The 11,754-nt window shown below is 38.8% G+C and overlaps 1 protein-coding gene across 1 annotated transcript; it reads left to right on the top strand.

The window, feature by feature from the left end:
• Positions 1 to 2,329: 2,329 nt before the first annotated feature.
• Positions 2,330 to 11,712, top strand: LOC139937559 (solute carrier family 35 member B1-like). The gene is made up of 7 exons (XM_071932762.1): positions 2,330 to 2,727; positions 3,791 to 3,894; positions 4,334 to 4,492; positions 4,767 to 4,924; positions 5,767 to 5,893; positions 6,887 to 6,993; positions 9,708 to 11,712. Exons 1-7 carry the CDS (start codon positions 2,489 to 2,491, stop codon positions 9,915 to 9,917), a joined length of 1,104 nt encoding a protein of 367 aa, XP_071788863.1. The 5' UTR covers positions 2,330 to 2,488; the 3' UTR covers positions 9,918 to 11,712.
• Positions 11,713 to 11,754: the final 42 nt, after the last annotated feature.

The following is an 11,754-nucleotide window of genomic DNA, read 5'->3' as shown; positions in this document are numbered from 1 at the left end:
CCCCTAACACTTGGTTCAAAGACACGCACTTGAAGATGCTGTCAACCCCAAAATGCTCACATTTTACAGATGTTCTGTTCCATTCTGTAAGCCTCTTATTGGCCTAAATATTGCACCACAGAGCATCTAGAATGCACAATTTTCCCGGGCCCTTAAGCGGGCCCGGACCCATGCCGTAAAGGTTTCACACTCATGTGCTCACTCTCTCACCTATTTCCGCCCTAAAACTTGGTTCATAGATCCGAACTTGAAGATGCTGTTAACTCAAAAGGTTCTACTGCTGCTCACATTTTACAATGTTCTGTGCCATTCTGTATACCTCTTATTGGCCTTAGATTGCACCTCAGAGCATCTGGAATGCAAAATTTTCCCGAGCCCTTAGGCCCGGACCCAAGGCCGTAAAAGGCTTCGCGTTCAGCTTTATAGCAGGCTCCATCTTTAATACCCACCAGGGATGAACTGCCGTCTGAGCATTATAATGCAGAAACAAAATGGATATTACGAAGCTATACAGTGAGTTGTTTTTTAGGTACAATAACCATGATAGCAAAAATAGGTGCATCATAGCTTGAAATAGGTTTTAAATCTGAGAGGGGGAACATCACCCCTCAGACTCCATAGATTGAACCAGAGAGCATCTGCGGACAAAAAAAAACCCGGACCCCACGCCGTAAATGTTATGTCCCCCCCACCTTTCAAGACGGATTGACGCCCCTGGGGTCAGAACGGGGGAGATTGTGGATGCACCGTACCCGGGCTTCAAGTGTTTTTTTTGCATCGCCAACCTTCACCCCAGACAAACTCAAGTAATTAATTCCGTCTGGGCTGTCCAAGCTTCAAACACAAAGCATACATCCTTGCACAAACCGTCCAAACGTTTGATTGACATTCCAGACAGTTTGATATACCGTGGAATTTAATAAAGCGTAATGCCGGTTTGATTGTGCCTTATATAATGCAATGAGCTTGGTATTTTGGAACCATTAAACCCAAGTATTCTTAATGATAAAATGACATGTTTATTTTGTAAGATTATTTGTGTCTCTATATTATTTAAATTAAGAGTCCACAGTCATGCCCGGGGAATATCAACGAGCAAGTTGAGTCGCAATATAATATTATGCAATCAATAGTTCAATACTTATTTTAAAGTGTCATTGATATTATAGTTCACGAAAATTAATAGCTGATATCCTCCTCGGTGTTTATTAATTATTTTATATGCCTATCTTTATTTCGTGAAAAGAATCATACTTGAATCATACAGAGTGCCATTTTATCCACCCAGCCTCGTTTTCGGCCAGTGCACATCACGACAAGTCCCGTTATAGTATTCCAAAATATTTTTTATTTGTCTACTTAAGAGGCGCACTCAATGTTTGGTGTTTGGTTGGGGTGGGGTGGGGTCCAGCCTCGCTACCATGGGCAGCGCGCCGTATCGATACCTCTCGTCACTGAGGTTGGGGTGGGGTCCCGCCGGTGAAGTTTGTTTGTTTCTGTTCATATCCTCCTGCGCGCGCAGTCAGTCGCGAATGCAAATAAACTCACCAGGGATAAAACAAAATTACGTACAAACAGTCACAAAACTCATACGATCCGTCGCCCGCTGAAGGTACGTTTGCAGATTTAATCTAAAGCCATCGGACACTTTCAGTAAACAGTATTTTCCAAAGGCCCACACTTCGTGTATCACAACTTATATATAAAATAACAAACCTGTGAAAATTTAGGCTCAATCGGTCATCGGAGTCGGGAGAAATAACGGGAAAACCCACCCTTGTTTCCGCACTGTTTCGCCGTGGCATGACATGTGTTTACTATAAATCCTATAGGCCCTATAATACTATAAAATCCGTAATTCTCGTTGTCGAGAATTGATAATTGTTTCAATGTTTTCTCAAAAAGAAAAGCATTTCATGGAATAATATTTCAAGGGAAGTCTTTCACCATTACCTTCTGTAAACCCTGTTAGTTAGAGCGTATTTGTAAATTTGTGAACTTTTATTTGTTTTCTGTTCCGAAAGTGTATATTATTATAATGGCTTTAAGATTCATCACTTCCATAGGAAACTTCCGGCGTGGCAGTTTCGAAAATATTTAACAAAATCATGCTTCTGGACGGGGCGGGGGGGATTATAACAGAGATTAAAGCAACGTTATCAAGCTCTGAGAAGTATTATAAGTTGACAATTGTAGTGAGACGTTTCGAGAATACACAGGTTTTTCCTTCCGGGGAAAAGAATCTTTGCGAAACGCAGGAGTTCATAAACATATTTGGCCGCTTGGTGGCGCACTCATTTTTAAAGTGTCTTCCGGTATTTTCCTTTATCAACGTGCTGCAATAAAGTAATGACACGTCATGTATTCATTGAGAGAATTGTGACCTTATTTTGATCCTTTTAAGACCACGTGTCCTGTCTAACAGTTGAATTAACCTTTACTCAAAAATTCAAAGTTCAATGTTTAGAGCAACACTTTCTACTACTAAATGAGTAAATTGGACGTCGTAGTTCCAATTCGTGACGGCACAACTTCTTCTGATGTTGGTTATCGAACAGAGCTACAGAAAAACAGTCAACAAGTTGATCTTGCATTTTCTCCCTCGACGAGCCCCCAATCATCAGCCGGTATGTCAAATCATAAAGAAGGGTCCACTAGAACGTTAATCCTGTGCTTCGCAGGGATCTTCGTGTGCTATTTTTACTACGGTATTCTACAGGAAAAGATGTGAGTAACTCACTAACCATGCTAACTGAACTTAATAATTACACCACTAATAATAATATAACTCCTAGCCCAGGTTGGACTCCACCGTTGCATGCAACGAACGCGACGGAGTCCAGCAGGGTAAATAAAATCTCCGGTACCATTGCGAAAAACATTCAAATTTGTTTGAAAAATATTTTTGCCTAACTCAGACTCAGAGAGCTGAACTTTTACTCACATGTTCCTTGTACGTAGTCGGAAATCCAATCGCGCATTGTTTAAAATTGTTGAATTTTCTTCTTTGACTTTGGTGTTGATATTTTGTGAAAAGAAATTTGAAATTGACGTTTCCCATTCCCACTTCCTAATTATCTTCATTTGTTAATATGAAGTATGCAAACATATATTTAAACTTGATGGACATTGAAATGTTCACACCACACACCGATCTTCGATGACTTCAACTGGCCCCATTTGTTTTGAGTTTTTCCTGTTTTCACGGCAAACGAGAAAGAATGGTTTCCCAGTGAAGCCACACATGGAAGAAACATCTGCAGAAACTGCAAGTGTTCTGTGAGTGTTCCGTATTCTTTGCTTGGCAAATAAAACCACACAATTTGTATCTAGGGATTGTTTACATCACGCACAGAGAGGTAAAGATTTGCCATGATTTTAGGGACACATCGAAAACAGGACCTCCTACGAGATATATTTGTTAGCTGTGAACTCGTTGAAAATCTAGTGAGGGACACTATAAATATATGAACGGAATTTCAACTTCTCAAATCAGGTAAAAAATAAAGAAAATTGTTGTCAAATTTGTGTCCGCATTGTAAAGAATGTCCTACCAGGGCTACACTAACTCCATGATAACACTGTATCCATCCACGATCCATCCCCCGGCCGGGGCCGCCCCTACACCTACCCTCTGTAGTCTGTGTCTGCTCATAGTCCTCTCACCACAAGAGTCTACGTATCCGAGTCCGAGCTACACTAACTGAGCAGCTCATCCTACATGTAGCTCAGACTGGTCTTTCACTTGCATCTTGAAAAACTTAAATTCTTGTTTTCTTCTCTTTATTAGAACCAGAAGTGATTATGGATTTGGAGAAACCAAAGAGAGGTTCACCTACTTCTTTTGTCTCGTCCTTGTACAATGCATCATCAATGCTACATTTGCCAAATCAGGTAAAGTTAAGTTGATTAAGATGTAATTATTTGCATCGAAGATAAAGATTCATATATTCTATATTTACCCGTACACATTATGTTTTAACCACTGTAAAGGGCTTTACAAATCAAGTAAAAAAACCAAAACACCACAGGCTACTCTTGTGGGATTTGAACCCACAGACTTGTTTCCTCCATCTGCATGTCCGTAAACACCCCTGGGTCCAATTTCAAAGATACACTTGAGCACGATAAGTCTAGCTATAAACACAACAATATTTATATGCTTTACCGGAGTAGGGTTACCACCCAAAATACCATCTCAACTGTATCATTGTACCATTGTGACTAGTAGTTGCCCAGTCAGTTTCCCTTGTGGTTTATATTGATATCTTTAAAACATTTAACATTGTTCTTTTGTTGACTTATTTTTGTTGTCCTCTGCCATCCCCCACAGTATTATTATTTCACAAGCAAGGGCAGGACACAACCAGCACCAAACTGTACGTCCTCTGTTCACTCAGCTACCTCGGCGCTATGGTCGCCAGTAACTCGGCCCTGAAATACGTCAGCTATCCTTTCCAGGTCTTGGGAAAGTCATGTAAACCCATACCAGGTAGGTCGATCCTCTTTTTAACCTCTAAAAAAAATAATGTTTCTGGAATAAACGTCAGAATCATGTCTTCTGACATTACTCTCAATCTGTATTAGACAACAAACGACACGTCCCGTGCTATATGGAGTACTGTTGTTGTTATTTTGTTGATTCATATTCAAGTTAATTAATTTACTTATATCAAGTACATTTTAAAATAATCAAAAGCTTAATTTTTTTTGTATAATTACTGACTCTTATAAACTTTTTATGATTCTTTGTTTTTTGAATGCAGTCATGATTCTCGGGGTCCTACTAGCGAGAAAACGTTACCCACTGCTCAAGTATTTCTGTGTGCTTTTAATTGTTATCGGCGTGGCAACCTTTGTATATAAAGATGGCAAAGCTTCATCCACTGCAGAAAGTGCATTTGGATTCGGTGAACTTCTACTGGTAAGACTATTTACTTTATAGTAAAATTGCTCGACATTTGTTTCTAGGTGGAGTTGCAGGCGGGGGCAGTTACTTGTAAAATTGTTCAAGAAAATGTAAGATTTGTACGACTCATTGACTGGCCTCATTTTAAGAATGCCTGTAGATGGCTAGGAGTCCTAACACCCTAGTGTATTATTTTGATTAGAGACCTTCCCATATCCTTCTAAATACCCCCCTCTATGGTAACTCCATCACCCAAATGTTTGGACTCTAATAAGAGATGCCTGGCCTTAGTCTAAGAGTGTTTGAAGATGGTTAGGGTTAGGGTTAGGGTTAGGGTTAGGGTTAGGGTTAGATATTTGTAAATCTGTGAACTTTTAATTTTTGTTCTGTTCAGAAAGTGTCAAATGGCTTTAATGGTGGGGATTAATGCTGATTGGGTCCCCATTAAGGATCTAGAAAGATTTAGGCCATTAGCTATCGACTAATTCGACGAAACCAAATTAAAAGCGCCCTCTTTTGAAAAAATTAACAACTGCGGTGTCTTTTTGCATAATCTAGACACTGAAGACACTGCAGCAAATGGCGCGCGGTGCCCAACACTTGCGCGCCCGTTGCACGCCTGGATTTGTAAACAAAACAAGGGGGATTTAGAGAGATCCAGAGTTCGATTTCACAAAGTCCTAACTAGTCCTAAGAGATATCAAAAACGTACAGCGAGTAACTCTTCCTCACTCGAGATAAGACTAGTCCTAACTCTTTGGGAAATCCACCCAGGTCCTTAAGTTTTTAATGAGAGGATTAAGGCTATGTGTATGGGTTCCAAATTAAGAATCAAGTTATCATTTTCTATCTTACAGGTTTTGTCTTTAACTCTGGACGGTCTGACGGGAGTTGCTCAAGAGAAGATGAGAACACAACACCAAACCACCTCCCATCACATGATGGCAAATGTTAATCTATGGTCTGTCCTGTACTTGACAATAAGTAAGTGTCTCGCTTAGAGCCTTCATCCTTGTTTCTTTTTTACTGGACACTGTTTGCCTGGCTAGTGTTCTATCCTTCTTTCATCTTCATCTGATAAAGACTGGAGCGTGAAACATCTCTGATTGTATGATTGCTAAGATTATTATTGTTGTTGTCCGTTGTCTACATGTATTTGTTCCAAATTAAGAATCTTATTGCCACCTCCCTAATGTGCTACAAATGTATTCTATTCCTCACCTTGTCTCCCAAGGTACCCTCTTTATTCTCCACTGGACCATTAAATGTCTTCAGGGTTTGCCTATGTTTGGTTTCACTGACTGGAAAGCAGGACCAGTTTGACATTGCAAAAGGTCTTTAGTGTTTTCATTGGTCCACATCTTTTACGGTTTTCTTTTAAAGGAACACGTTGCCTTGGATCGGTCGAGTTGGTCTTTGAAAAGCGTTTGTAACCGTTTGTTATAAAATGCATATGATTAGAAAGATATTTTAAAAGTAGAATATAATGATCCACACAAGTATCACTCGAAATTGCATGGTTTTCCTGTTACCTCGTTGACAAACACGGACGGCCATTTATGGGAGTCAAATTTTTGACTCCCATAAATGGCCAACCGTGTTAGTTCGCAGAGTTAAAGGAAAACCCCGCAATTTTGAGGCAAATATGTGTGGATCCATGTATTCTAATTTTAAAATATCTTTCCAACCATCTGCATTTTATAACAACTGGTAACAAAACGCTCTCATAGACCAACTCATCCGATCCAAGGCAACGTGTTCCTTTAACATTGTCATTTTGTATGGTTCCTCTGAGTAAAACAATCTCTTATCAGAAGGTTTTGAACCAAACACTATAGGAGCAATTCTCATCTTGCCTTGAACATTCCTGAACCCATCTCAACTCATTCAGAGTATGCAGCAAGCTTAGATAAAATAACTCCAAATGATTGTTTTAGCCATTCTTTAATCCATGTTTCTTTGTCTTTCATTTCCTAGCTGTCATAATAACAGGTGAAGGAATACAGTTTATTGAGTTTGTCTCTCGTTATCCCTACGTCATTTGGAATATCCTTACATTCGGAGCTGCTAGTGCTCTCGGTCAGGTAAGAATTATGCCTGGCTGAATTTCAAAAAGCTGTCTTGATTTTAGCAGGCTGAGGAAATTGCTTAGCGGAAACAGGTTACCAGGCAGAATGTGTTTTGCTTGTGACTGGCTCCCACACATGAGCAAAGGTATCAAGCAGCATGCAATATTCACAGATGAACACCTCTGTCAATATTGAATCCTAAATTCCTGCAACTGTTTATTGGTATTTTTGTTTCTGCTTGAAAGTGACTCATGCCTTCTTTGTTGATTGTTCCCCTTCAACCCCCCCCCCCCCCCCCTTAACCCTCATCCCGCCTTCAACATTCAAAAGGAGTGTGTTTTATTTTGAGTTTGTGAACGTCAAATAAAAATCATGACCCTTTAGGAAGCTGTTGAGCCTTAATTATCTCCTTTGAACAATCTTGCCTAAACCTTAGTTCTGAGATCTGTGCAACTTTTGGCATCATAAGGGTGTGAGTCAGGAGGAAATAGTGAAAAACCATGCTCAGTAAATGTGCTTAAAACTTTATGATATTGGCCTCATGTATCAAATAAGACTAAGGTTTGCCTTGTGGAAGGATAATAGATGAGACATCACCATGTAGATAATGGTGGTTCTGAGAAGAACTGGAGGGACAGAGGGTACGAGGTGTTAAGCCATCCTGTGCTTCTCAGACAACACAATCATTCCATGGCAAGTCCAGTTTGTATTTGAAAACATTGTGTACTTAAACTCCTCTCAAGGTCATAGGGATTTTGTCCCTAGTTTGTGTGTCTCCATGAGGTAAATTATAGCCTAAGCAAGCTAATTCAACAGAGGGCGCTGTCAGATGAGTTTTGATGGGACACTGATATAATCTCTGTGGGGTGATCCTGCCAAGCTTGCTTGAGCAGTACACCATCGTAAAACGCTGACTTCAAGTGCATTAACATTTCTTTTTAAAGCGAAAGCCAACTTTTGAAGTTATTATTAATAGGCTTAAAGGCTGAATTCTGGTGGCTACATTTATGGCTAAGACTTCAAAGCCATTGCCACCAATTTGGACCTGACCTTTAGTGGAGGGGACTTGTCCAACAAGAAGAGATGCTCTCGAAAAATACTGTCAATTTGTTTTGGAGAAAAAAAGTGACCTTAGATTTTTGTATTGGGTTCTGTAGGAAGTATTCTAAAATAGAATCCAGATGTTATAAACTGAGATAAGAACAAAGTGTTGATAGATCTTATCATAATAACAATCTATGGTGAAGTTATAGCTTGGATGAATTAAAGGAGATAGATTATGTTAAAGGAAATGTCCCTCATTTGATTGATGAGTTTCCATGGTTTTTAGGAAATAGACAAGACCAGTAAGGGACAGAACATCATGGGATTAAAATCTTCTAAATGTTCAAAGAAATTGGGTGGAAACATTTTTTATTAACAGTTGACTCTACTTGATTTTTTTTATATTTGTCTTTAGTGTATTTATTTTAAACATCCACTCAAGAATAGAAGAAATGAATTCAAGATAAAGACTTCATTAAATATTTATTTATATTGTAGGATTTGGCTGTGATTATCATACAGGGACTGCAGGTCCTACATGTACTTGATTTGTTTGTTTGTTTGGTTGTTTCAGGGGGTTTTGTTTTGGAAAAGGTCATTGCTGTTTGTAAAAGTGCATCAATTTTAAATTAAATTTTAAACTAATTTATGATGCTCTTTTAAATTAGAAAACTAATAATGTCATTATTAGAAATTTGGATGAGTTAATTCAGGCCTTCCAATCCTCTGAATTCAATTAGCATATTCAATGATGCGTCATTGTTTTGGGGGAAGACTGCTTGTATTTCAATTTCCAATCATCTTGTCCTGGGGGGGGGGGGGGGGGGGGGAGGGGGCGGGGGAGCTTCTAAAATATGGCACAGCAAAACTATTGTTGTTGCCCCAGAAAAGCAACACACCCCAAAAACCTTAGCACTGAGATCTGTTAAAATTTTTGCATAATTTTTGATGGACGACAGGAGAAAATGGTGAAAAACCATGCAATTTTTCTAGCTTGTAAACAGATAATAATAATAATAATTATAATAACTTTCGATTTATATAGCGCCTAATAATTAACACTTAATTCTCTAAGCGCTTTACAAAGAAGTACACTATACAATCTACAACAACATAACTATAAGGGGACAAATAACACCACTACAAGCATAACGACACAACAATACAAGAATGGTTAACTATTGTAAGAAAAGGTGTGTCTTTAAGGCACTCTTGAAATCATCAAGGGAAGATGTATTCCTGATCGTCAAGGGCAGAGAATTCCACAGAGTTGGAGCCAAAGTCACAAAGGAACGGTCTCCATAGGTATGCATATTAACAGGGTGTACTGCAAGGAGGTGTTGTGACGATGATCGAAGTGTACGTACTGGATTGTGCTTATGAATGAGATCTGACATATAACATGGAGCAAGATTATTCTGGGCTTTAAAACACATGATAAGAATCTTAAATAAAACACGTTTTTCTACGGGCAACCAATGAATAATATTTCACAGGGAAAATGGTTCTAGCATAAACTTCATAATCAGTAAGTTTTCAGACTGAGTTTAAACAATGATGATTTTTACCAATCCTGTACAATACCTTTAAACCCATGTGTGTGTCCTACAACCTCCTTCCCACAGGGACATCTCTTCCTTCCTCAACCCCCCTTCTAACTGATTTCCTTGGCTTCCTCCCTGCAGCATTTTATCTTTGTCACAGTCACAACCTTTGGGCCGCTAACCTGTTCCATAATGACCACTACGAGGAAGTTCTTCACCATCCTTGGGTCGGTCATCCTGTTTTCCAATCCACTTCTCCCGAGGCAGTGGGGTGGGGTGCTTCTCGTTTTTGCTGGCCTCGGACTTGACAGTATCTTTGGGAAGAGCAAATCATCCAAGGCTATTAAGTGAGTCAGACCAACTCTGCCTTAGTTTTCATCTACAGGTCACAATTTGCTAATCCTACAAAATGTAGCTCCTTGCCAGTCCCAATCTACATGAAATTTGCATATTATGCATATTTATTCGTTATCAAAATTGTTATTCAAATTGTCTATTTTTGTATAGACTGGAAACAAAGTGCATTGAATACATGGGCCATAGTACAATAACCACATGATACCATATTGCAGGCTGGCATAGTATATCTTTCATTCAAAACTACAGTGGATGATATTGAATGGTCAGACAGTGGGAGGGTTGAGTTTGTCTATGGGTTGACCACTATGGCCCTTTTCGAATTCACGGCTTTGGCTCCAAATTGTGTTCAGGCCTTTGTTTTGACAATTGCCATGCTTTGCGCATGCTCTTAGTGCTTCAGACGAGAGATATTTCAACTTTCTCTAAATATGTGTTTGCTTTCATCACAGGAAAGAGCAAGCCACATGGATATTTATTGTATGTTTTTGTTGAAGTAATCTTTCTTATATCCTTGCCTACAAAATGATCACAATGTTCTACAATTGTTTGCAGTTCAGTATATTCTTTTATACAGCATACATTTTCATGAATACTTTTTGGCATGAACACAAATTACTTGTTACGAAGCCAGTGCATCTTTAAACGTGACCAATTGGCTTGAAGATGATTTCGCCTAATTAGTTGTTTGTTCATTTGGTGGAGGTGGCTTAACAAAATGAATAAATAAATTCCGTTTTAACACTTTTTTTATTTCCGAAATATCAACACTTCTTGCTCATGATTTACTCTTCGACACTAAGCACTTTTCTGCAGTTAGCAGAGCCATGCAATTAAGTCAAGTTAAGTAGAAATTTCAGAGGTTTCATTTTTATGTATAATCCAACTCATTATGTTGTCTTTTATTGTATGTATTTTTGTGTAATCGATGAATTTATGATATTAATTTCTACAATTTGTGATCATTGGGGTTTCCCGGTCCATTTTATCAAAAAAATAACTATTAAATTTCAATTTCACGAATCCCTCCATCAACAATTTTCAGTAAATGTTTCATGCCGTCATGATTTCGTTCCCCACTTTAAGGTTTCGTTCCAGTCAACATGCGAGACTACATTTTCACCATTCTTCAGGTGAACGTCTTCCACCTATTTACAATTGATGGAATCAATTAGTTGACCAACCTCTTGCTGTTGGCTTTTACGAAATACAATCTCTGCGACCTAATGAACTTAACTTATCTTATTTGACCAGTCAATGCTAAACGGTAGTGTTGAAATTGAATTACTCCTTGTGTCTGGCGTCGAACGCCTACTTTTCAGCAAGCCCCCCCCCCCTCCCTTACGACAAAGCTAGAAACCACTCTTGGTATGTGGATACAAGAACAAAACATTTAAGTTGAAAATAACTCAGGGAAGCTGAAGGTAGGATTTCTTTAAAAAAACCAGTCTAGATTTGCAGGATGGAGGGATGCAACAGATCATAAAAGGGACGGTAAAATTAAAGAGTTGTTAACAATTGGCCGAGAAAACTCGCAAAGTAAAGGGTATGGTTGATTCCTGTAATGCTTATACTGAACATGCCAAAAAAAGTTTCATAGCATGATTTTATTTTAAACAGATCGTTGGTGTTCTTGTTTACTGTCATTAAAGTGCAACAGTCGCCCGACGGCAGACACGCACAAAAGAACAAAGAACATTGCTGCAAATAACACGTATTAACACCACCTTGCCTGGTTGATGTGTTAAAATAAATAGTAAACAAATATTACGGTTTTGTTGAGCTTTCATTAAACGAACTAATTTGAACTAAAACTTCACCTGCGTAAAGG

The sequence above is a fragment of the Asterias amurensis genome, chromosome 5 (genome assembly GCF_032118995.1).
Source record: "Asterias amurensis chromosome 5, ASM3211899v1".
Taxonomy (NCBI): domain Eukaryota; kingdom Metazoa; phylum Echinodermata; class Asteroidea; order Forcipulatida; family Asteriidae; genus Asterias; species Asterias amurensis.
Note: the sequence above shows the minus strand (reverse complement) of the source record. Positions and strands in the feature narration are given on the sequence as shown.